This window comes from Anoplophora glabripennis, unplaced genomic scaffold (assembly GCF_000390285.2).
Source record: "Anoplophora glabripennis isolate ALB-LARVAE unplaced genomic scaffold, Agla_2.0 scaffold2, whole genome shotgun sequence".
NCBI classification, from domain to species: domain Eukaryota; kingdom Metazoa; phylum Arthropoda; class Insecta; order Coleoptera; family Cerambycidae; genus Anoplophora; species Anoplophora glabripennis.
Genome location: NW_019416325.1, coordinates 346,874 through 372,198, shown reverse-complemented (window position 1 = coordinate 372,198; position 25,325 = coordinate 346,874). Strand labels below are relative to the sequence as shown.

The 25,325-nt window shown below is 33.0% G+C and overlaps 5 protein-coding genes and 1 long non-coding RNA gene across 11 annotated transcripts in view; 4 read left to right on the top strand and 2 right to left on the bottom strand.

Moving 5' to 3' along the window:
* Window positions 1–711: 711 nt before the first annotated feature.
* On the bottom strand, window positions 712–3,127 carry LOC108916965 (SET and MYND domain-containing protein 4-like). The gene is made up of 4 exons (XM_018723337.1): window positions 2,814–3,127; window positions 1,422–2,592; window positions 1,030–1,363; window positions 712–956 (listed from the first exon to the last, which is right to left on the bottom strand). The coding sequence occupies exons 1-4, from the start codon at window positions 3,118–3,120 to the stop codon at window positions 750–752; spliced, it is 2,019 nt and encodes a 672-aa protein (XP_018578853.1). The 5' UTR covers window positions 3,121–3,127; the 3' UTR covers window positions 712–749.
* Window positions 3,056–5,681, top strand: LOC108916966 (solute carrier family 41 member 1-like). 3 transcript variants are annotated; one of them, XM_018723341.2, is made up of 3 exons: window positions 3,056–3,129; window positions 3,861–3,970; window positions 4,029–5,681. In XM_018723341.2, exons 2-3 carry the CDS (start codon window positions 3,869–3,871, stop codon window positions 5,379–5,381), a joined length of 1,455 nt encoding a protein of 484 aa, XP_018578857.1. In that variant the 5' UTR covers window positions 3,056–3,129; window positions 3,861–3,868; the 3' UTR covers window positions 5,382–5,681. The 3 variants fall into 3 exon arrangements, with proteins under 3 accessions (XP_018578857.1, XP_018578856.1, XP_018578855.1); XM_018723340.1 differs by lacking the exon at window positions 3,056–3,129 and adding an exon at window positions 3,184–3,283; XM_018723339.1 differs by lacking the exon at window positions 3,056–3,129 and having other exon boundaries at window positions 3,659–3,970.
* A 1,286-nt stretch (window positions 5,682–6,967) lies between these two features.
* LOC108916625 (solute carrier family 41 member 1-like) lies at window positions 6,968–14,218 on the top strand. The gene is made up of 5 exons (XM_018722924.1): window positions 6,968–7,180; window positions 11,629–11,950; window positions 12,725–12,904; window positions 12,965–13,256; window positions 13,314–14,218. Exons 1-5 carry the CDS (start codon window positions 7,170–7,172, stop codon window positions 14,021–14,023), a joined length of 1,515 nt encoding a protein of 504 aa, XP_018578440.1. The 5' UTR covers window positions 6,968–7,169; the 3' UTR covers window positions 14,024–14,218.
* Window positions 14,219–15,083: 865 nt separating this feature from the next.
* On the top strand, window positions 15,084–20,060 carry LOC108916907 (EH domain-containing protein 1-like). Of its 3 annotated transcripts, none has more exons than XM_018723230.2 (3): window positions 15,084–16,588; window positions 17,068–17,110; window positions 19,071–19,217. In XM_018723230.2, exons 1-3 carry the CDS (start codon window positions 15,196–15,198, stop codon window positions 19,120–19,122), a joined length of 1,488 nt encoding a protein of 495 aa, XP_018578746.1. In that variant the 5' UTR covers window positions 15,084–15,195; the 3' UTR covers window positions 19,123–19,217. The 3 variants fall into 3 exon arrangements, with proteins under 3 accessions (XP_018578746.1, XP_018578747.1, XP_018578748.1); XM_018723231.1 differs by having other exon boundaries at window positions 15,085–16,588; window positions 17,068–17,106; window positions 19,071–20,060; XM_018723232.1 differs by lacking the exon at window positions 17,068–17,110 and having other exon boundaries at window positions 15,087–16,588; window positions 19,071–20,060.
* On the bottom strand, window positions 20,032–24,533 carry LOC108916909. The gene is made up of 3 exons (XR_001964789.1): window positions 24,451–24,533; window positions 20,179–20,319; window positions 20,032–20,124 (listed from the first exon to the last, which is right to left on the bottom strand). It is a non-coding gene; the product is annotated as an uncharacterized LOC108916909 (long non-coding RNA).
* Window positions 22,525–25,325, top strand: part of LOC108916908 (dual specificity protein phosphatase 10) — a 28,293-nt gene continuing 25,492 nt past the window's right edge. The window contains exon 1 of one of the 2 annotated variants that reach the window (XM_018723233.2): window positions 22,525–22,814. The gene's annotated coding sequence lies outside the window, so the exon portion shown is untranslated. Of the gene's footprint in view, window positions 22,815–23,771; window positions 23,822–25,325 lie in introns of those variants that run through there. The other variant, XM_018723234.2, reaches the window with a different exon arrangement.

Genomic DNA, 25,325 nt, shown 5'->3' with positions numbered 1-25,325 from the left:
GAAAACACTATTTATTCCTTTGAAATATATGTATATGAAATGAAATTAGTTTTTCCATCTATACTGTGAAAGATCAACTACGCAATTCTAAAAGGCAGTTGACCTTCCTAAATTGTATAATTCAATCATAGATGGCGCTCAATTCTAGCGACTTTGCGTTCCAAAATTAAACAGAATTACATTTGTTACCGATGCAACACTTTATGTTAATTGAAAGCACTGTTAAGTTTCAAATGGTTACGTAGTTGTTAAAACGCTATACCACTATTATTGTTGTAACCCTTTCGCAAGCATTTCAGCGTGAGAATCATTCGTCAAATTCCTAGAACAGATACTATAATAGCTTCTTACCTCGGTGTTCTAGGAAATGTATAAAAAATATAAACAAACAGGTGTTGTTCCAGTTTGTATAACTATTCATTCCAGTTTTTCTTAAAGTTCTCCGAATTTATAAAATTCGCTGGAATTTCTAGTAAGTTTAAACTTGAACTCGAAGGGACGTTTAAAATATACGTAAATCATTGTCTGGAATGCAGTTTTTATGTCTTCTTATGACATTTCAAGGAATTGTTTTAGTTTTATGAATGAACATATTTTTGTATTCGGTTGTTAAAATGCGGCGATAAAAGATACCGATTTTAATTAATTTTCTTTGGACGATAATGACTATGGAGAAATTAGGACATTATATAAATATAATTGAGACCAATCGCAACTTTATTTGTTAAATAATTTGTACAAAATTAAATTTATAAATTCACTTTATAATCACAAGCCTTGTTACCCATGTGGATCATACATACTCTAATACGCTGCTGGATTTTTATAATTTCAGGATGGGGTGGTTTGGTGTATTTATACAAAATTTCTAAGCCGTTAATAAATTTACGCATGGCTTTCTCAAACTGATTCAAACCAAAAAGGGCCTCCGCCACAGGTAATATATCATCCAAGGCCTAAAAATATATAATTAAACCTTTTTTATTGTTAAAAAAACTAGGAACAATAGAATGATATTAAAGTACTTGCCATTAGACCCTTTAAGTGTGGAAAAATGGTGGTAACATTATGACAATAGTCACAAGTCATAAAAGGTTCGTCGTCGTGATGCACGATAAACACAAACGGGCATCTGTCTGTCTGACAGGGTATCCTCAGCTCATACTCGTTCATTTCATGGAACATGGGCCATAACTCGACGCAAGGGATACATAAACACTCGAACCAGTAGTTGTTCTTCAAAGTTTCTTGTCTTTTCTCGACTGGCATTGACATATAAAGAGGGCCATAGTTTTCATAAATTATATCTCCGGCTTTCACAGGCTTTATCGTTCGCACAACTATTTTGTTTTTTAAGTTGTATCTAAAAATAGCACCAATACATTGAACTCGGGCCAATGCCACAAAAAAAATTTTCTTACCTGACAATGCTGGGATCACATGAGTGATTAAACAAAGCTAATGTCGGATATAATGCTGCTCCAGTGGTTGTGCTTTCATAGTTAGTTTCGACTCCCCCTGTGATGATAGGTTTAGGGGGGTTTTTGAGTTCGGAGATTTCATGAGCGTTAAACTGAAGCAGCTGCAAATGTCTCAAAATTAAACCTCCGATAAAACCTTCTAAGTCAACCAAAACCTCATCCTTACTCTCAAAAGGAAAATATTTCCCGGCTTTCAATAAACGTAACAAGTACGTGGCCATGCAAGTATAATGCACCAACTCCTCTTTTTTCCTTAAACTTTCATTCCGGCACAGGAAAAACACGTTATCGTAATCGTCGTACCTATACGTCTTTTTCCTTATGACGTTTTTCTTGCAATTATCCCTTAAAAAGTCCTTAAGCTTATTCCTTTTGTCGTTAAAGTAAGCAAACGGTCTCTGACTGATTATCCTTAAGGCTAAGGAGCAGTTCACTGAGGCACCAGATGAGATAAGGGATCCTTGGATAGCACACTCCACTTTGTGAAATGTTTTGTTCGCCAGCCTTTCGCAGTTCGTGCAACAAAACACAACGTTGCCGCAGGACGGACAAGCAACAGGTTGATCCACACTGCCACAACAATATTGGCAGTTTGTCAAGACATGTTCTGAGTCAACAACAGCACAGTGTGGATTTTCTTCAATTATAACAGTACCAGTGTCTATATCTTCCACGGCCGTTGCGAACCTTCCTTGGTACGAATCTTGCTCGAATTTGATATGAGGATGAGCAGCAATAAAATCTTTCCCTCCCACGAAAATTTCAGAGCCCAAAGCAGGCACCAACTCGTGCTTTGCAACGGGGACAATAGTCTTGTTCTCCCTAGAGCTTTCGATTTCCTTTATTTTGCTCTCTACGGCTTTTTCGTCTAGTTTACTGTGCTTTAGACTTTCCACAGCTTCGTTGTATGCTTCAGATGAAAGTCTTTCGTTCTGCAAAGCGTCGTAACATTTTGCTTTTCTGAGCCATATCTTGTATTGCAAATGTGACGGGTAATTTCCTACTTCTGTGAGATAGTCAATGTCGTTGAACACTCTTTTATATTCTTTCAATTCAAAATACGTAGCGCTACGGTTTGATATTAATATTGTAAGTAGCTCTCTTGACGGAGCTAAAAAAAAACAAGACCCCTTGAAAATAGAACACTCTGTACACTAAGTTGTATACTTGTTACAATGACATATGGAGTATTTTAAATTAATTAGCCGCTACTATCTGTGTAAAAAGAAAATGTTTTGTTCTTTTTTTGTACTTGTTTAACATAGTGCGTTTAACTTATCACAAAACCGCATAATTTTTTAATTATTAAGCTTATCACTACACAATACATACCTGTATTTTGAGGGCATTTTATTATACCGTTATTGTAGCTCTTTAAAGCGTTAGTGTAGTCTTTCTTCGCAAAATACGAGTTACCCTTAATTTTCTCCTGCTGTGCTATTTCTATATCTTTGCCGTTATTCGGCGAAATAGTTATGGGTATCTGAACGGCTTGGTCGTACAGGAATTTAATTCTAGCCTCTTCATCTGCGGTTGCCTTGAAATTGTCAATGCACTCCTCTGTTAGTTTTCCTATGATTTTCTCGCAGTGCTTCTGGAACAATGTACAATCTTTTCTACCCGCATGGACGTCGTCCATCTTTAAAATGTAAGTATATTAAGAAACATTTACTACCTATGTATCTCTCTATGAAGTAGACCGGCTGATAGTATATTTAGATCAACTCCTTGCATTCTATTTTTGTAACTAATAGTCGAAAGTTGAATTGGAAAAAGGCATTTGTTGCATGGGACAATTGAAGGTATTTAAATAACTAGATTGAACCCCTGTAGAGCTTCCACTTGTTAAATTATATTCCTATTTTGTAAGATGTAATTTTTATAAATGATGTGTATTTTACCCTTCTGAAACACCAATCGCTCATAAAAATCAGTTAAAATTTATATTTAAATATTTGATCAAATTTAAATGCCCCGTCAAAGGTTGTAACGAAAACCATAGTAAATACTAATTTTTTGTTTAAGGAAGTGAATATTTGCTTATTTATAGACAAGAAAAAATATAATATTTACATTTAAATGTTTTTTATTTGTAACAGTTTTCAACATTCATTTCAACACGCGAATTTAGAATTTTTAGGTTGTCGTCCTGTATCTCCCATCGAGTGTGTTGACAGAAGAATACGGCAAATCAAATATGAAATTTAATTTGCTTTGATTGTTTAACGATGTGTACGTGTAAATGAGATTATAACAACTTTAACAGTACATACAGAATTTTGCACGTATTTCACCTCGGTTACGTTATGATGTTTTCATTACAACCCTATTCCCTTGGTAATTTGTGGTTAAAATGTTAATAATGTATTTTTTAAATAGAAATTACAATGGACGGGGACGGAAAAATTAGTGGAGATATAAGACAGCGGCAAGTGTACAATGAAAAGTCCTTAAAAGACAGAAGAATGGTGGAAGGAGGGCAAGAATTCGTAAGAAAGTGTGTTTATTCCTCAATTCGTCGAATTTAAGGTTATGTTTTGGTTTCAGGATGAAGACAGTGAATTATCATCAGATACATGTGTCTTACTAAATAGAGGTGAAACGTCTGCTAAACCAGAGACAATAATTGTATCAGTAGAACCACTATGGGCAACGGCGATCCAAATGTTCATACCGTTCCTGCTTGCGGGATTCGGTATGGTAGCAGCAAGTTTAGTATTAGATAAAGTGCAACATTGGCCAGTTTACCAAAATGTGACTGAAGTTTATATACTTGTACCTGCATTACTAGGCTTAAAAGGGAACCTGGAAATGACTTTAGCCTCCAGGCTCTCCACACATGCTAATTTAGGCGATTTAGACAGTCCCAAGCAGAAAGTCAGTTTGATTACAGGGAATCTCGCCTTAATATTATGTCAAGCAATCGTCGTTGGGTTTTTAGCTTCCATTGCAGCCGTTATATTTGGCTGGGTTCCCACCGGAGAAATTAACATTAAACATGCCCTCTTGCTCTGCGCCAGTAGCATCGTGACAGCATTTGGAGCAAGTTTCATTCTCGGTTTAGTTATGGTGGGCGTTATAATGTTTTCGCGTTACTTCAATATAAATCCTGATAATGTTGCTACACCTATAGCCGCAAGCTTGGGAGACCTTACCACTCTCGCTTGCTTATCGTGGCTAGCATCGACTTTTTACTACACTATGGACAGTCACCCTTACTTAACGTCCAGTTTGATAGTTATGGGGTTATCGCTGGTGCCGGTATGGGCTTGGATCGCGAGCCAGAACGAACATACACATAAAGTGCTCTTCACGGGGTGGAATCCCGTCATCACTGCCATGATCATAAGTAGTGTGGGTGGGTTAATTTTGGACTTCACCGTGTCGACGTTCAAAGGCGTGGCAGTTTTCCAGCTAGTCATTAACGGTGTCGGGGGGAATTTAGTTGCGGTGCAAGCCAGCCGTATATCGACAGAGTTGCACCGTATCGGCGAGCCTGGTCACCTGCCGCAACACATGCAGATTTGCATAAGTCCCTGTTCGGCATTCTGCGACAAACGCGAGACCAGCCACGCGGGAACCGCGCAAATGTTGATGCTTATGGTTATACCGGGACATTTAATTTTTTCGTACACCATCAGTTACTTACAAGCGGGGCATACGTCGTTTACATTTATTTTTATGGTCGTGTATTTATCTGCGGCACTCTTGCAAGTATTTCTGTTGTTGTATATTGCGCAAGTTATGACTCTGAGTATGTGGAAACATGGTGTTGATCCTGATAACTCGGCTATTCCATACTTAACTGCTCTGGGGGATTTACTAGGTACTTTACTTCTCGGTATTGCGTTTCAGTTCCTTTATCTCATTGGAGACAGAGATAGCGATGTCGGGGATTAACGTTTTATTTGATTATGCCATATTAAGGGGCCATATACTTAATTTTATAGGTGAATTATTATAATTAAAAAAACGTGTTGATACTTAAAAAACTGAAAAAATTGGTGCTATTATAGGTATACAGTTTTCTATTGTAAACCTTTGCTTTAATCCAAAATGATGAAAATGCTTTTCACAGTAGTTTTATTATTGAGTAAAAAATACCTGTAAAAACATGTTTAAGGGTTTAAAACGTGATATTCTGCAATTCCTGTAAACTACTATATAAATTTGTTTATAAATAAATATCTTTTCACTTGATCTGTTTGTTTCTTTTAAAAAATTGCCATTTTCCCACAACAAAAAGTCAAATACTATATTTCAATATGCAGGATTTCAATGAAATAGTATAAAACTACAATAGTTATTAAATAAACATTTTTGTGTAATGTATTTTTTATTTAAAACATGATCACAAATTGAATTTTTTATGTCCTAACCAACAATACATTTGTTATCAGTATATTAACACTGATTGCAGCTTAGACTTCCCATTTATTATTTACTCAGATAAAATAATAGTAACATATTTTTACATCAGTTTATTTAAATTTTTAAATTTCAATAATTTATTTTTGTGTTGCCATTCTTATTAGTTAGTTATCCATTTGAAACATTTTCTTAAGTTAACAATAATTAAACAGATACTATTTATCACAAAAAAAGTGGCAAACAATCGGCGAAAAATACATATTTTTATGTAGAAACATTCCAATGTTATCTCCTTTACAAATTTCTATACAAACGTGAAATTACTACGAATGTGCTGCCATCTAAAATCTGACTACAGAGTTCTAAACTTACGTAAAGAGAATCCTACTGATAAAATCATTTGAAACTTTGAAACGGACAGGCTTATATACTGAGTGTTGCGTAAATACATCGAACCAAGAAATGAAGAGTTAAAGCACTTTTTTGTACACCCTTCCGTGTTTAAAATTGTTATACCATTTACTGTAGTGACCATTTCGGATATTTTATCGTTTCTTGTACTGATTTTTGCTTGAATTTTTCCGCAGCGTATAAAAAAAAATGACCCCTTTTTGCCTTGGGCCATTTAGTCAATTATACGTTCATGTCAAATACTGGTTTTATATTTCCGTCTTACCAGAAGTTTGACCGGATCAAGACTTTTCAAACGTGCTGTATAATTCCCAGGCAAGGTGAGATCATGGCGTTTTACAAGATTAAGTGTCTTCTACGTAAAGGAAGATTAACAAAACGTGCCAGGGTGATTATGTTAAGTGGCGGAACTAACCTTTTGTGTTTTAAACGAGATGCAAGATCTAAGCGATGAAAATTTCAGTTAATAAGCCATTAACAATTGTAATCACGTTGTGGTAAAATTTACGGAAGGAAACATGCGGGAAGATCAGTGAATTTGGACACCAATGAGATATGGCAATCCAAGGCTTTTGCTCATAGCAAATTCAGGGGCCATTTTCACGCATTTAAACGACAGTACGAGGGCGTAATAGTATAATGACCATAATAACTTGTGGCTATTGCCGAACAATTGCGCATAAGGCAGTTTGGAGTAAGACATATCATTGAAAGGTGCAATATACCTCTTTTGACACAATCCTGATCTTGCTTGCTACTCCTTACTTATTCTTAACCAAAAAAAATACCAAGTTGATTCATCTGAGCGTCAGTGTAGTGTGCAGATATTAAATGTATAGGCACGAGAAGTATGTTTGAAAATGATTTTATATTCAGTCTTAGAACCAGGATCAAAAAAGTGTGCAGATGACCACAAGGTAAGTGATTTTCAATACTACGCACTTCTTCCTCCCCTGGACATCGCTTAATCTAAACTAAATTCGTTCTAAAAGCAAAAGTATTGCGGACATAAATTTTTTTCCCTTTAAATCTATGCGGTAATAATAATAATCGACATTGACCAACAGTGTGACAAATCTTTAGAAATAAAATATATAGGCAGGAAATCTGCTATTATTTTCAATGATATGATCTAACAAACAGACTTCTTAAAAAGATCTAATGTAAATTAATGGTCCTAAACTTTTTACCGCGAATTTGAACATCAAATAGTTGCAAATGTACCTATCTTTATATTATTGTCATTTCATCAGCAAATATTTGCAATCTAACGTTTTAATAATACTTTCCTTAAAACCATTACATCGGTATTAAGTATGTGGCAAAATTTTGGTGAAAGACTGGTTAAATATTCATTAAATAGATAGTGTCCTTCACTTATATTATAAGAGATACTGATATTAGATAATTTTTTATAATTGCTAATACACAGACAAGTCTGTCTATTGCCATAATTATGGCTAGCTCTGTAACTAAGCTAGAACTAATTGCGTTCTTCGTTCATACGACAAATAAATACTTACATTAAAAAAAACTGCAGTTTCCCACGTACCTGTAATATTTAAAAAAAAAACAAGGTTGTTGTTTACGTTTCTTTAACATTTAGTTTAATTAAGACAATTCTATCTGTAATGCTTTAGTGCCCCAAATGGTTTTGATATTTGCCGTTTTACAATTTAATTCGTTTAATATAAATGAAAATTAATGTAGGTTATGTATAGAAAATATGTCGTAAAGATTATGTAATCAATTAAGGATGAAGGAAGAAGGAAACGTATTCTAAAAGTAGCGCGAAAAAATTTGTTCTAAATTTATCATTGTCCTAGACAACATGAATGTAATGTAGTCCTTACTAAGTAATATGCACTTACGGTGTAATTTTCTAAGTGATATAAGTGACCCATATAGCATAGGCGTCTCAAGAAATGGTATATGCTGTTAAATTAAAATTGAATAATGCTGTGCTTCGAGAAACGCAGTTGGCCGTGATTACTTTATTATTAAAAATCTACTTGTAACAATACAGTACCTTAAACCTTAAATAATTTAATTTTAATATCTGCCCCTTTAAATATGCACGTAAATCTTTGATGTAAATGTGTGAGAAATGTTTGCGATTGGTCTCAGCATTTATATTTTAATAACAGTAACTTGCAGCATCTGATCCCAGTTTAGTTATCCACTTTTACAAATTTACGTTCTAGTTTCACTAGTAAGAAATATTTCACCAAATTACCATATCAAGAAAATCAAATCAAATAATATAGGTTGAATAAATCAAATGGCAAAATGTACGCTTAAAAAAGCGAATAAACTAATACCTCTTGATATGTTCATGTTGCAATGGGGACTTGTTACAGCTCTGAATCTAGGCCTCCATTATCATTTCAAGTAGTGGTCAAAAAGGAATATGCGTTCCGTTTCAGTAGGTCAGATATAGACGAAAGGAAATTATCTTCATAACAGTGCAATTTATTACTCTAGTTTACTTTGTGCATTGGGGTCATTGGCCAGTGCAGGAACATCAACGGATATAGTAAACCTTTTAAAATTCAAAAGGCGAAACTTAGAATCCCATGGAAGCTAGCCAGAACTGGGCGAGTTTTATTGGAAGCGGTCTTGTTCGATCTACCTAAGTTTTGGATATTTGAGATTTTCTCGTCAATGAATTTTTTACAAAAACCATCATGATTTTTTGAATTCCGCGATCAAATGATTTTTTAAAAAAATTGTTGTATGTATTTAATTAAAGACTATACCTAATACTACAAATCGTATATGATTACCGATTCAAATTTTATGAATCAGTTGATTATGGATAATCTCTAGGGGAACTATTAGCATTTTTCAGTTGAATAAGTTTCAAATACGTTACCACTACAGTCGAATTTTTATTATAACCTTGCCTAATATGGTGTGTGATCTGACAAAAAACTGAAGACAAACTTGCTAGACGCAGAATATATTACCCTGAAATGTTGTGAAATATGATGCTGAAATTCGTGGAACAAAGTTTGTTATACGGAGCGGATCAATAAAATTCAAATTCAATTCAAATCAGTAAAATATTGCCTACGATTTCAATTATTACAGAATTAATAGTATCTAGACCTGCTCTTAAAAATAGAATAATGAAAACTTGACTCACCCAATCCAAAACTTATGTACAAATGTCGGAATTTCAAATTGAAGTTCGCACGCCTCTTAATTCTAAAACAAAAAAAAGTCATTTCAAATTTCGATTTAGTTTATGACGCAAATCCAATAAAACGCCATAGGAAATTGCATCATCCTACGCAATTCATTCTGAAAAGCGAAAGATGACATTTAGTTATTTTCGTCCACCCGTTATTATAGAAAATGGCAATCCTCCTTTACGCAGACGTGTCTCCCCTGGTAACAACCTGTGGGATGAGCTAGAAGTCCAGAAAATACCAACCGCAATCAATATAGTCAGTCTAACACAGAATGTAGTCGATTCAATACTGAAAAGGCTTCTCGGCCTAACTCCTGTAGAGTTACATCGAAATATAACAGACGCACACTTCACTTATCAACGAAGGTACGTCGAATTTTGGCTATTTCACCGCTTTCCCAACATTGCCATATAATTTTCGCATTAGGACCTCTCATTTAATAATCAATCATTGTTTTACCATCATAAGTTTTTCCCCCTACCACGTGGTTGTATTGATTTCGCGCAACCCTTACAAAGTCGTATATATGTCTTTTAAAACTTGCTACATGTTAAACAAAATAAATGTATTTTTTTAATAAATATGTAATGAAAATACAACTGCACAAAATAGAATATTCTATGTTCCTTAAAATGTGGAAATATAATACCATAATAGATCTAGAAGCAACAAGTGTATTATTATGAGCGTCATAAGCTGTCTTATTTTTGAATCATTACTAATTAGATCAAATTAAACCGTCTTTCCATTATATAAGCTATTACCTACTGAAAATAACCTAATAGTAAGTATGAAAAGTAATTTAATAATAATATTCTGCATTATTTTTCTGCGTATACAAAAATTATTAATTTAAAATGTAAAAGTTATCTTAGTGTTATCTATTCGTTGTATATTTCGAATCATTTTACTCATGCCGATATTTGCGGTCGCTAATAAAAATACACCCACTAAAACCAACGTGATATAAGTGTATTACAAGACAAGTACATTTCTCGCAGTTTAACCAATCTGGGCCCTAACATATATCTTCATGAAACAATTTTAATTCACATAATAACGCCCTAACGAAACAAACGGGTAATATTGTGAAGGATAATAATATCAACATAAAAACGTCTCTTTGACAACTCAAATAATAAATAATTCTAAATTTTATTTAAAAATTAATCCACACAACCCGAATATCGAAAAGGTTAAATGCTGTAGATAATTTTGTGATGTTTTCTAAAAATATAGTACATACATATATAAAAATATAATTACTGTATTATTCTATTACATGATTAATAAAACCAAGATATTCAATACTGGCATATCCTATGTCCCTCATAGCCCTGTTTACTTGGTTACTATTCCATGAAAAAGTAGTTAGTTTTTAATCTAACTAAGTAGAATTAAGTTTAACAGCACAGATGTGGAAATTACTGGATATCATTTTTATTGGTTTGTTTACTCATGTCGAATTCTAAGGTACGCTTTTAAAGTAATTCCCTGTATTACTTGAAAAATTTGTAACAACCTAAACAGATACACACATTTTAGAAATTACATGCGACATATTTCTTATAAAAATTGTAAAATCACGTCAGCAGATAATAATTTTTACTTAAATTTTTAGGATTCTCTCTTTTTTATCCTATGCGATTATTAAAACGTAATCATGACTGTCTAAGAGAATTTTATCTTGAATGAAATATAGATAGGAAAATCAGATGATTTCCTGCTACAATTAGCGCGTGGACTAATAATCAAACCATTTGAAACTAACCGAGACAAAAAAAAAATGTGATGATGAAGATAAGTGGTTCAAAATGCAGAACGCGTCATATTCCCTGGTTAGGTGTGTGATAAATGCATCAAATTAATCACTTCATTACAAGTGAAGTGTATTTAAAATATGAAAACACTTTTTTTAAACATGTTTATATTTTGCAACAAGTGATTGTCATGAAAATAACTATATAGGTTTCCATATATGAGAACGAAAGACTTTTTAGCAAGAAACTATTTGACAAGGAACTCCGATAGCTTTTTGCCTCATTGTGATTTCCTCTTCCTTGTACATCGACAGTGTTGATTCAACACTGGCATATCATTCAAAAACATGAGATTTTCCAAAACGTCAGGTCAATCTTTTTTTCGTGACAACGGTTGTTGTTTTCCAGAGAAGAAAGCTATGGATCAGAGGCCATGGGCAGTACCAATCATGTTCAGCACATTCCAAAAAGTGCGTCGGAGACCTCCAGCCCTTCAAGTGCCTTTGGGATAAGCCCCGCGATAGATATGGAAATAACTTTAGTTAACTCACAGGACAGCAGTGACAATGACAACGGGCGGCTCCCAGACGTCGTGGTCGAGGCAAAAGTGTGTGACGAAGATGAACAAATACAGGAAACATATTTTTCTATAGCGATACAAGTATTCATTCCTTTCTTAATCGCCGGGTTTGGCATGGTCTTCGCGGGACTGGTTCTAGACAAAATACAGGTAAATGACACATTCATGGTTTCAATTCGAATCAGTGAATTCAATTGTTCGTATTATGACTAGAACGTGTGACCGTTGCTTTACCACCGCTTCGTATTGTGCACACTGCTTTAGGAACACGGCAGGCTGCTTGTAACAATGAAATTTTCTGAAACGATTTTGTGCTCAGAACGAAGACATAAGTTAATTAGTAGATATTACCTTCATTACCTCGTCTTGTCTTTCGAAATTAGACTGGTCAGTTTATGCCCCATTTAAATAAATTATGAGGAGGAAGCAGAAAAAATGCCAAGGCTGAATTTATATACGAAATACGACGTTTAACGCCACTTACTTACGGTGTATGAGCTATTTTTCCATACAAGATATATCATCGCGAATTTTTACTACATCGATCAACAGTAACCAGCCTATTTTGTAGAACTAAATTTAGTGTTTCCAATACTAATTCGTAGGTATTTACACAGACTTCTAACATCTTATTAATGAAATCTTTGCAAAATATTTCAAAATGAGGTATATGAAGTCGTAGTAAATCTGTACAGATATACAAGCTACTTCAGGAGCGCCTCAAGGTTCTATCTTCGGCCCCCTATTATTCAGTCAATTTATAAATGACATAATAACGGTAAATTCGTTGTATTTTGTTGCTGGAATGTGACTTATTGAACAGTGTAAAAAACCAACTGCAGAAACTCAAAGCTGTTAGAATGTGTTATTTAAATAAAAGGAAATAAGACACAGATATTCGTTAACGATTTGTTTTTGTTTTAGCACTGGCCAGTATTCGCGGAAATAACAGAATTAGTAATTTTAATTCCAGCCCTTTTAGGCTTGAAAGGCAACTTAGAAATGACGCTAGCGTCAAGGTTATCCACTCAAGCAAATTTAGGACATATGGACACGCCCAAACAAAAAATTAGTATTATAGTGGGCAATTTAACTCTTATTCAGGTTTGTATTTCATTTGTTTCTCTCGTTCGGTCAACGTGATATTTGATGATCTTTTTTCAGTGTCAAGCAATTGTTGTCGGTTTCTTGGGAGCAGTCGTAGCGGTTGTTATGGGTGGGATAAAAAGCAATGACGTTGAATTAGACCACGCTTACCTATTATGTGCCAGTAGCTTAGTCACAGTTTCAATAGCGAGTCTGGTACTTGGATTGATCACTGCTGGTGTTATAGTACTATCTAGACATTGCCACATAAATCCTGACAATGTAGCAACCCCCATAGCGGCTAGCCTAGGAGATATCACGTCGCTCACGTTATTATCATGGGTTTCCACAATGCTATACGATTCTATAGGTATGTATCTGCTGATTTTCTGAAACTACAGCCCATTAAGGTTTTTTTCTATTACAGGTAGCCAAGACTGGTTAGCACCGCTGATAATCGCAGGTTACCTTCTAGCCATACCAATGTGGGTGTGGATAGCTAAAAGGAACCTACAGACTCGAGACGTATTGTACCACGGTTGGACCCCAGTTATGGGTGCCATGTTGATTAGCTCGATGGGTGGCCTAATTTTAGATTTCATGGTGTCGAGGTTTCAGGGTATAGCAGTGTTTCAACCGGTTATCAATGGCGTTGGAGGAAATCTAGTAGCAGTTCAAGCCAGCCGAATATCCACCGCCCTGCACAAGCAAGCGGAACTAGGAATTTTGACGTCTGAGAATAACGCCGATGAAGACACGGTTATATTTATATCGCCAGTTACCGGGTTCTGCGGCAAAGGAATGCACGCGCGTACCACGAGGGTCCTAATGTCAATGGTGGTGCCTGGACATATTATTTTCATCTACACCATTGATTATATGAAGGATGGGGACTCGTCTCTAAGCCCGTGGTTCGTCGTGGTGTACCTATGCGCGGCGTTGATGCAAGTAGCCACGTTACTCTACGTGGCTTACATCATGATCCATTGGATGTGGAAAAGGAAGATAGACCCCGACAATTCAGCCATACCTTACTTGACGTCTATAGGAGATCTTCTTGGAATATCGTTACTAGCGATCGCTTTCCAGTTTTTATATCTCATTTCGGATCACGATCCCGAAACTGGAGACCAATAAAGTAGCTACCTGTCCTCTAACTTTATTTTTGTTGAGTAGACCTGATTTTTCATACCTCCTCTGTGTTGTGATAAATAAATCGACAATAGGTGTTAGATATGAATTATAGATAACCAGAGAGAAATTCTGTAGATAAAATTATTTTATTATTAGATAGAACTTTTGTTTTATTTGTCTTGAAAATATTTTTGTTAATTAAACGCATTTTATTTTTACTCTGTTTATTCATTTCCTGCCACGTCAGTAATTCCTCCCAACTCAGATTTGAGGGACCGTGTAACAGAAACTCGGATAAAAACAATATTGGAATACCTCAAACTCATTTCAAATATTTGGCCAATGGCCAGCAATATAACAATATTATTAGTACTCCTCATAATTAGAATCATATTTCTGATTATTTTTTTTCGTTTTTTTTTTACTATATGTCGATCATCATTTCTATCAAAGTTTATTTATAGTATAAATTTAAAAAATTAATTCAAATTTTAATAGTGTTACAAAAATTGAATATAAAATCTGACCTTAATTTGACATAAACAAGAAAATTTGTCTATTAACACTTGAAGGATCCAAATTTTTCTGGACTGTATTACAAATTTTAAATAGCATATGAATCATTGTTGAAACCTACCTTCTTTTTATATCTTTAAACTTTCATGTGACCCTCACGTGAATGATGTTTACGTAAGAACAACCAATAAAAGTAAATGATACAGATAAATTAATTGACTGAACTTTACATAGTCTAAATGTTTTATTGTTAATATTTATTTTATTAGGCAACGCCGTGTTTACACTTTGATAAGTGTGTGACTGGCAATACTACTTGCTGTAAATTAAGTTGCATAACTTACAGATATTCCCAAGGTTAATAATATTTTCAGAATATTATTTTTAAGTTTAAATAATGTAAATATCCACTTTATTAAGACACTGAATTATTTATTAATTAGCTTAAATAATTAATCAGTTATAAATGAATTGACGAGAATGCAGGTTCCTGTATTATCTCTCAGATAAATGTGCCACGATTGTTGGTGGGAGTAGCCATTACCAATTTTCCTATCATTCCGTCAAAGATATGTCACTTTTGTCAGTGCGTCCGTGGAAGTGGAAGTATATTTTCAGGGTTGTTTATAAGGTGGATAGTGACGAAAAAAAGTGCGAAAATGTTTAGCTGGCTATCCAAGGACAATAACAAACAAGAAATATATCAAAATGTGGTCGAGGGCCTCAAGCAGATTTACAAACACAAACTCCTACCTCTGGAGGAACATTATCAATTCCATGACTTTCATTCCCCCAAGCTGGAAGACTCCGATTTTGACGCAAATCCCATGATATTACTGGTTGGGCAATACTCCACTGGCAAGACAACTTTCATAAAATATTTGCTGGAAAGGGAGTTTCCGGGTATTCGAATTGGACCAGAGCCTACGACAGATAGATTCATCGCAGTGATGTATGATGAGAAAGAAGGTATGATACCTGGTAATGCTCTTGTTGTAGATCCAAAAAGGCAATTTAGACCTCTGTCAAAATTTGGTAACGCTTTTTTAAATCGTCTGCAATGTTCCTTAGTGAACTCTCCAGTATTACAGAATATTTCGATTATAGACACCCCTGGTATTTTATCCGGTGAAAAACAAAGGGTTGATAGAGGTTATGACTTTACTGGGGTTTTAGAATGGTTCGCCGAGAGGGTTGATAGAATAATTTTGTTGTTCGATGCCCATAAACTGGATATTTCGGATGAATTCCGAAGGTCAATCGAAGCTTTACGAGGGCACGATGATAAGATTCGCATTGTTCTTAATAAAGCCGATATGATAGACCACCAACAACTTATGAGAGTTTACGGGGCTCTTATGTGGTCGCTAGGTAAAGTGTTGCAAACTCCAGAAGTTGCTCGAGTGTACATTGGTTCCTTCTGGGACCAACCTTTGCGCTACGATGTTAACCGAAGACTTTTTGAAGACGAGGAACAAGACTTATTCAAAGACTTACAGTCTTTGCCTAGAAATGCCGCACTGAGAAAGCTTAATGATTTAATAAAAAGAGCGAGGTTAGCAAAAGTACATGCTTACATAATAGCTGAATTAAGGAAAGAGATGCCATCTGTATTTGGAAAAGATTCCAAAAAGAAGGAATTGATTAAGAATCTTGGACATATTTATGACAAGCTTCAAAGGGAACATCAGATTTCTCCCGGGGATTTTCCTGAGATTAAGAAAATGCAAGAGGTTTTGGCTAATCTGGACTTCAGCAAATTTAATCCTCTGAAGCCAAAATTGTTAGATATTGTCGATCGAATGTTAGCTGATGATATTTCTATTTTAATGGCTAAAATTCCAATGGAAGACAGGGCCACGAATAACGGAGACGTACAGGGAGGTGCATTTACTAACGTCGAAGACACTGTTTCACCGTTCGGTTACAAGAGGGGTGAAGGTATCGATGCAGGCGCAGGGGAACTAGATTGGATAGTTAGTAGAGAAAAACCAAAGTATGATGACATCTTCAAAAGTCTAAATCCTACCGATGGCAAAGTCACTGGAATGGGTAAGATTATCTGTTCTATGGTGTATAATGAAAATAAAATGACTAACAGTTATTAAATACCACAAGATTTTATGATCAGTAAAAATTTAGGTCAACTATTATATGCTCTAGTACTTCGAGGTTTAATACTAACTGGAAAAAATTTAACACTAATTAAGTGGTTTACATAAAATAAACTATTGTAAAAATTTCTTTTTAAATTAATTTGTTGCATAATGTTTCTATAATTCAGTTTTAATTGCTGTAAATTTATAACTTTCTGATAAATTCACATTTTTGAAGCCTATCGTCATTATTACAGGTAAAAGGCTGACCTGACACTGATAACGCTGTTTGTCTAAATTAATTGATACAAATTTTATCTATGTGCCAATTTATTGGAAATACCTGTTATGTAACTTCAAGCGAGATATTAATAAAAATGTATTTTTTACGAAATATCCTCTATATAAAATATTTATCAAAGTTTTTTGCCCCAGGCCTGATAACAGAGACACAAGCAAATGGCAGTAACATGAGTAGGTAATATAATAAATTCCAAAGGGTAATATTTTTAGATGTATCTTTAAATTCTAAATTATTTTATTCGTTAATATTTTGTGGCATTCTGATTTTTTGTATTCCCACTGTAATGTAAATTCAAAACAATTTTCTTTTTTAAGTCGGTATCATATGTTGAAAATTTTCAGTATATTACACTTTTTTATGTAGCATTTCGGGGAAGTCATAAAAAGCACTTACATACTTAAATTAGTTTACATTATCGATGTTTATAACATCAAAAAATTTATGGAAAAACGAATTTTGTCTTCGAGTTATTGTAAAAAACACTTATTAGCTATTAATTTTTTTAACATTTATCAAGTAACTGGAGAAGAGTTAATTTCTGATTTGGATTTGACCTAGTTATCATAAACATATCTTACATCATAAAAGAAAGTAATAATTACAGTTACTATAAAAAATTTAACCAGAAGTGACCTAGTAGAAAGTGTTACACTATAAAATTTTTCTTATCAATTTATTATTGATCAGAATGCAGGATCCATAAAATTGTAGTTCCACTTTCAAAGGTATGTTTAGTATTTACTTAAACAATTTATCAGAATTTAATTGAAGTGATAGCATATCAATTTCTCCAGTGTTTGTATAATACTTACTAAGTAACTTTTTCGTCATACCATTTACGAAACAATTATACTGCCCTTATAAGTTTTACATGGGAAAAAACACTAATGCACATTTTTATATTGTTTATTAAGTGTTAAGTTTACATACAAAAAATATTTCTCCTTTGGCAAAAACCGCTTTGTTTTGTCCTAGTAAATCTGCTTTATAAAAATGTGAAAAATCATGTAAATATTTAAAGTATTTTAATTTTATGGTTCAAATACACCTAAAAGTTGACTCAATAAATTTTTAAATAACTGTGGAGCATATGACTAATTAAATTTACACAGTTGATGTATTTATTGCAGAACAAATTAAGTTTTCACTGTTTATGTCAATTTAAAGGTTACCGATGAAGTTTTTGTTTAAATTGATCTCTATATTAAAAATACATTTTAGTCTTATATGAAAAAAATAAGTAACTTGTTATTTGTAATTAATATAGTGTCAGATAAACAATATTGGGAACCTCTGTGTGTGAGATAAAGATTTTAATAAATTCATGATTAGTAGAAAGTACAAAGTTAAAAATGTTTGATTTGTTCATCCATCTACTCAGAAACACATTCTATGAAGTGTAAATTTATTGCATCAAATCTGTGATTATTTTTAGACCTGAATTGGTAATAGAAATTAAAGTGAAACGGATTTGTTACTTTTTTGTATTTGTATTAAGAATTTCAGAATTATCTGTATTTACATTTAAAATCCCTTGCTTGAATGATATATTCGAGAGAGCACATCTCTCCAAATTACGCAATAATTACCCACTCGTGATTTGGTAAAAACTTGATTTCTTACTGCTTTTTTTGTCAACTTTCGGTGGGACTTGAACTAGTTGGAATTTCAACACCATATTTAATAGATTGACATGGTTTAGCAATTTAAATAACGCAGTATGCAGATATCAGTTCATTCTCAGAGATAGTTTCAGTTCTTTTGATTTATTTATTCATAATTTGTTTGTCGCACAAGTTCAGAGTTCAGATGAACAGTAATTGGTTTTTGTGATAGGACTGAAATGTATCTAGAAACATTATGCATATACATATTACCTTCCAAGTCAAGGAAAATAAACCATCATTTTTTTAAGTCTTTTAAGTATATCAGTCATTTTAAAAGTTTTCAAGTAACTGCTAATAAGTTAGTTTACCTACAGCTTAGGAATGTCTTTTCTCGCTGCATTTTCTAATTCAACTGTATCTTATCATGTCCTGCTTAAGGCTCATCAAATTTGCATATCCTCATAGTGCGAACGTGTGAGCGTATAATAGCTAAATAGAGTATTTAAATGTAATTTTTTTATTTACAGCTGCCAAGTCGGAGATGGTGAAGTCCAAACTTCCGAACTCAGTTCTGAGTAAAGTATGGAAACTGGCAGATGTCGATAAAGATGGTATGTTAGACGAGGATGAATTCGCCCTAGCCATGCATTTGATCAATATTAAAATCGATGGTAACGACTTACCATCAGAACTACCATCACATTTAGTGCCACCATCAAAGCGTTGATTATTTTATTATATTTACCATCCACAAGTGCTATTTATTATTAGATTTGTGCCTGTTATGTCAACTATGTACAAACACATTTTACTGCTTATTTTAGTCGGTCTCAAAAAATTCTACTGCCGAGTTTATCGCCATATAAAAGTCAAAATATCTTTAGCCGCCGCGACACTGGGAATTACTTTCTGCAACAGTATTAACAGGTAACAAGTAGTTGTCGAATTTTTTCATATTCACATCTCATCGCTTTAGTTGAGTTTATATTTTTTTCAGGAATTTATGTTACGTTACTTTATTTATATAAATTATTGTATGGTTAACGTGGTGGAAAACACAAACAGTTTCATTTGTGATCCTACTACTTCCCTTCCAATACCAAAAATTTTATTTTTGCAATATTAGATTTAGAGGTAATTTAAGATATGACCATTTTTAAGTAATATCCACGGCTAACTACTATTTAATATTAAAAAATGTGATAAATAAAAATCGTACTATGTATATTTGTATTATAACATTGTAGATAAATAATTTTGGTATAATAATTGGCTTTTGGGTCGAAACCCTGCAAACTGCCCTAATACAGTGAATTTAAATTATTCAAAAGTCTTAATATATTTTTTATATTTTATTTCAGTGGACTGTATTTAGTTACTAGGCACTTGTAGGAAATAATTAAATAGATTTGTTATTACATATTATATATATATTATTCGTTCTCTCGTTCCATATTGCCCATGTTCTTTGGATTTTTTAAATGTTTCTTTCATATTTAATAAAACTTTGTAACTTATTACATTAATTTCTTCCTCAAAACCCTCTCCTCCCCACAAATTGAAGGAGAACGTCATATGGCCCTTCAAAGGAATTTTATTAGAATAATCGAAACTCCAGTAAATAATTTTACATACAAGGAAATGTGGGAAACACAAGGCTACTGTTAAGTGAGATATATGAACAGTAATCAAACTATAAAATTTAACTACCAAATGCCTTGTATTAGCCTTGTAATGATTTGAATGTAATGTAACGCATCACCATGTCGAAGCAATCTGTAACAAATTGGATGTAAATTAATTGGTTTCCATGCTACCACATAAGGGAGTGTCGTTTTTGTTTATTTCAATTAAATTGCTGGTCTTTGTGTAACGTATGTTTTGTTTACTCGATACGAACTTATTCGGACTTAACCAGCACAAGCTTTATGGATCTGTGATTCATTATTTGCAAATTCCTAAACAAGACTAAATATTTATTAATCCTTTTAATTATCTAGTAAACCTATATTAAGTGTTGACAAATAATTTCAACATTTACTTTAACATTACGTGGTTTTGGGCAAACATGTTTCAAATTACTTTTGTAATAATTAAATTCAAACCATTTATGCAGCTTTGTTATTACTATGACGTCGATATCGACTCAAATAAAGTCCAATTTTTAGTCACAACCCACTAATCTGATATCATAAACAGGCCATTATAAAAATTAATTACTTTGATTACAAAATATATCGAGTCCTTGGGTTACAATAAAAAATCATTATTCGGCGCCATCTCTTGCCCCAGAGCGAAACTAACGATGAAGTCTTAAAAGCTGAAAAGGCTTCTGTTGCACGCACAAAGCAGCAATCGAAAAGGACATCCACAATAATTAACGCTCCTTTTACCATAAAATCGCGATATTTTGACTGTCTAACTGGTTGTATAGTCGTCAGTGAAGAGACATACTAATAAGTGTGCTTTTTAAACTTCAGTAACAAAATTTTGGAATTTCAAATGCGCCTAAACTTTTATACCAATATATGCAGTGGCGGCTCGTCAGGTGACGCAAGTGACGCACCGCTTCACCTAAAATTTCCGTTTGGTTGTGCAATTTAAAATTATTTTTAATTTTATATAAATTTTATAATTTAGATATAATTCTATAATGAAAATGTTTTGTGCTTGTTTGATTAATACGCAGAAATAAATAGTTGCGCGATGAACCCCTTCTAAAAAAACATTGCCTTCGTTGAGCGCGAACATACCATACAACGTATAGTATACGCAGGTGACGCAGATTGAAATCAGTCTGTATTCTGCTTCTCTTCATAGCGTTGTTTACGGCGGTTGTCATGGCAACGAGGCGGCCAACTAAACTTTAGTTAATTTTTGTTTTGTATAATAACTAGAAATGAATCCTTCTCACGAACGATAGTTTTTCGGTAATTTTGCAAATGCAAGTAAAAATTTCCAGATTCATTTAAAGCCGTTTGACCTTGAAAATTTGAAAATTTTCGCCAGCGCTAGCGTCGTTTTTTTTTTCTTTTTAGTCAATCAATGAATATACTTTTACCTATTCTTAATGCCACGAGCCGCCACTGAATATATGTACCTATAACTCGTATGTTCAGGAAAAACATCATTACTATGCAAATACTTACTTGAATATATTGTACCTGTGTAAAATATTTCCCTTCTTATTATTTTTCTGACTAGCTAAACCGATAGACATTAATCATAAAATATCTTTAAATTTGCATCTTTATCACAAAATTCGAAAATTAAAACATCTTAGGCTCCCAAAGATTTTAGAGTTTGTTTTTGAAATGCTGTTGATTATTAATTCATTTCAAAAGTATGTTATCATCCTATATTTTAAGAGGAACTTGATAGTGATACATAAATAGCAAGATGATAAATAATTAGATCATGATCATAGCTTTAGTGACGTTAAAACGTTATATTTATTAAAGATAAATCAACAGATTCATTTAAAATCGTCTTGATGAAATATTCACTTACCATCTTTACTGGGCCTTGTAGTTGCATTATAAAATAAAAATAAATATAATATAACAAATCAATGAAAAAAAAACTACTTGCGGGGATTGTACTTGTTGGCGATTTATTGAGCCACCTTGTAGATTTCTAGTTTAGCCTTTATGCGTTGATAGAATACCTAACAGCGAGAAATAGAAGCGAGACGCACGCACGGAAAAACCTTGTGTGGACGAATAATTGCCAAAGCTGCGACAAAAATGTTATTGACAAATTTGGCAAGAGAGTCTCGGAAAAATAACTGGTGCTTCAGGAGTAGCGGTAGTGATTCATTTGCCGCTAGCAGACTTGAGCATAATGGTGACAGTGTGATATCCAGCGTATTAGTCATCACTATTCGAATGTGACGGGACATGCGCAGGTTAGACAACTCAAAAGAAAGAACCAATAACGAAAGAGAGAGATCGCAATGCAGGCATGAGCTGAATGGTTTGTGGTACTGGTGGTGATGACTCATATTCATTTCTTGTATCTGGCTCTAAACATACTTGTAGGTTTGTAGTTCCCGAAATATTCGTGATAATGGAGTAAAGGATGTTTTGTGTATTATTTACATAATTTTAATTGGTAGTGACTTATTTGTGCTTCATTGAAATGTTTACTGTTGTGGCAAGTGTGTTTTGTATTTGTGAAGTTCCTATTTGGACATAATGTTTTAAATACCTGTTGTCAGCAATATTTGGATTTATTACATACCCAACAGGCACTGGGACAGGTCGTTTTTGGTAAGAAAAACTTTAAACTTTATTCAAATTTGACTTTTCTGATCAATTAATAGCACTAATAGAAGCGTAATCAATAAAACGTACCTGTTTTAAAGTGTAGGTACTATTGTTGTTGTTAAATAATCATAACTGTTACACAATTCTTAAGAATTTTGTGGTATTTTTCGATTTAATTATTGTTTATTCATATTTTCAAGATGATCAGACACACTTCCTTTTTCTAAATATAGAATACGCTGCTTTGGCATTTAAAAATTGTTATGCTAAATAAGGTCTACTCTCCAAATTCCAATAGTTTCTCAAATCATCTAGCTATGCATAACAAATAATACAACATGTAAACTTTCATTTTATGGCTAATCCTGTTCTAAATAATAACCTTATTAAGAATCCCAAAATTACATCAACCCGCCTACGTGATTTATGTTCAAAATTTTAATTTATAATCGTCCACTTATAAGTCGAAGCCACTTTTTAAATTTACATTCGATCGGAACACTTGTTTTCTAAGTGAAATGTAAACACAACATTGTACAAAAGCCCGAGTAGTATTTTTTTAAATTCAGGTAATGTTTACTTGGCCCAACTTAGTGTGCTTTTAAAACGCAGAATACTCAGAAATATTTCTTTGTTGAATCATACGCATGAAATACTACAGACTTTTCACAATGTTACTAAATCATTTATTAGTTTTGTTGTAACTGTAAAGGCAATGTAACTAATAAATAGTTAAATAAAATCCGAGAGGTTTGCTCAGAGGGATTATACCCCCAGAGTGTATATATTTAATCTTATTTGTTAAAAACAAAAAAAAAAATAATCGTATTTACAATGTACAATCTCATTATCACTGAGCCTTATCACCATACAACGCAATGAGAATTATTAATTTAAATTATTTATCATTTCTATTTTTAAACATATATACACTTTCAGTGTTTAGTTTGACATCATTCATGTATGTAACGATTTCTTTATAGATTGTAATAAAATGGCTAGAAGTAATGGTAAGAAGTTAACAGTGAATATTAATATTAAAAATACGAATATGCATTATTTCGATTACTCAATTATCGATTTTTTATCTAAATTGCCAGGTGATGTAGTACAAATCGTAGCGAAAGTTATCAAAAAATATGTATGGTAATGTTTTTTTTTTTTGTTGAATTTTTTTAAATAACTCGCACGAACTGTGACCAATTCACACATTTCGGTAAGTAGATGTAAAATTGTCTACTTTTAGAAATAAGCAACGTTCCACCATTAATTCTACCGCGCTTATTTGGAAAATAAATAAAATAAACATCCGTAATGTAATATACACACATTTGTTCTCAGGGTTTTCCAACCTATTTGTATTTTGCTATGCATTGGAATTGTAGTCAGTTCTAGGAATAACACTATTCCTATAAAAATTATACAAATTGAATAACAATTATAGACATTAACCACAATACTTTAACTAATTGGGTAAAAAACGCCGATAAGCAGTAGTTGAAGAATTTTTTTAACACAGTATTTAAAAAAAATTGATGGGTAGTTTTTATCACACTCAATTGGCCATTACAAATTAGATATATTAACTTTCTCAAACTATAATTGATGTATGTAAAGACGATTTCACATTTGTACTTACGCCTAAACTGTACAGGGGTGTTAAAAAAAATTGAACCAGTAGAAACCAGTAACAGCACATTTGTAGCCGAGTATTGAGAAAAGCCTATCTTACATACCTTTTGTACAATAAAATGAATCGATTTATTTATCTGGAGTCCTACTTGTCATTATCTCTGTAAACATTGATGCCAACGCAGGAAACATTATTTTCTAATATGCTCATCGATAATAATTCATAAATAAATATTTTATCATGCAAGTTGTGAGAGTGCCATTAAGCAAAGGTATTCTATCTTTAATACACATCTTATTTGTTTTTCACTATAAATCATTTTAAAAAGTAAAAAACAAAAGTTTCTAAATCTTAGATCCTATTCTGTTGACTTAATAGATAAAATACTAAATTTTGATTGACATACCAATATTAAATGTAACGACTTAGAGAGTATAGAATTAGAATTAGAATAGATTAGTCATCGCATATATTCCTAAATAAGTATTTAATCTTGTTAACATCTTACAGTAAACTGGATATATTTTCTGTGGCACTAAGTTCCTTTATTTAATTTATACAAAATTTAGTGTTGTCATTTATATCTGTAGAAGAAAGTACACACCGTAATCTTTTATATGGGGTAAATATTTAATAAATGATATATAGTTTTAATTATGTTCTCAACCAGAGACCATAAAACAAGTTTCTGTAGAATAAACGTGTGTTTCGAATCATAAAAAATACTTAATTATTTTTAAAGCTATACAGGCAGTCCCGATAAGTTAAAACCAACGGCAATATTTTTAGTAAATAGCATTTGAAAACTGTAACAGGCCAATTTGGCACCAATTTTAATATAAAATCTATTAACACCCCTCAAAAAGGCCCCATGTATTTCG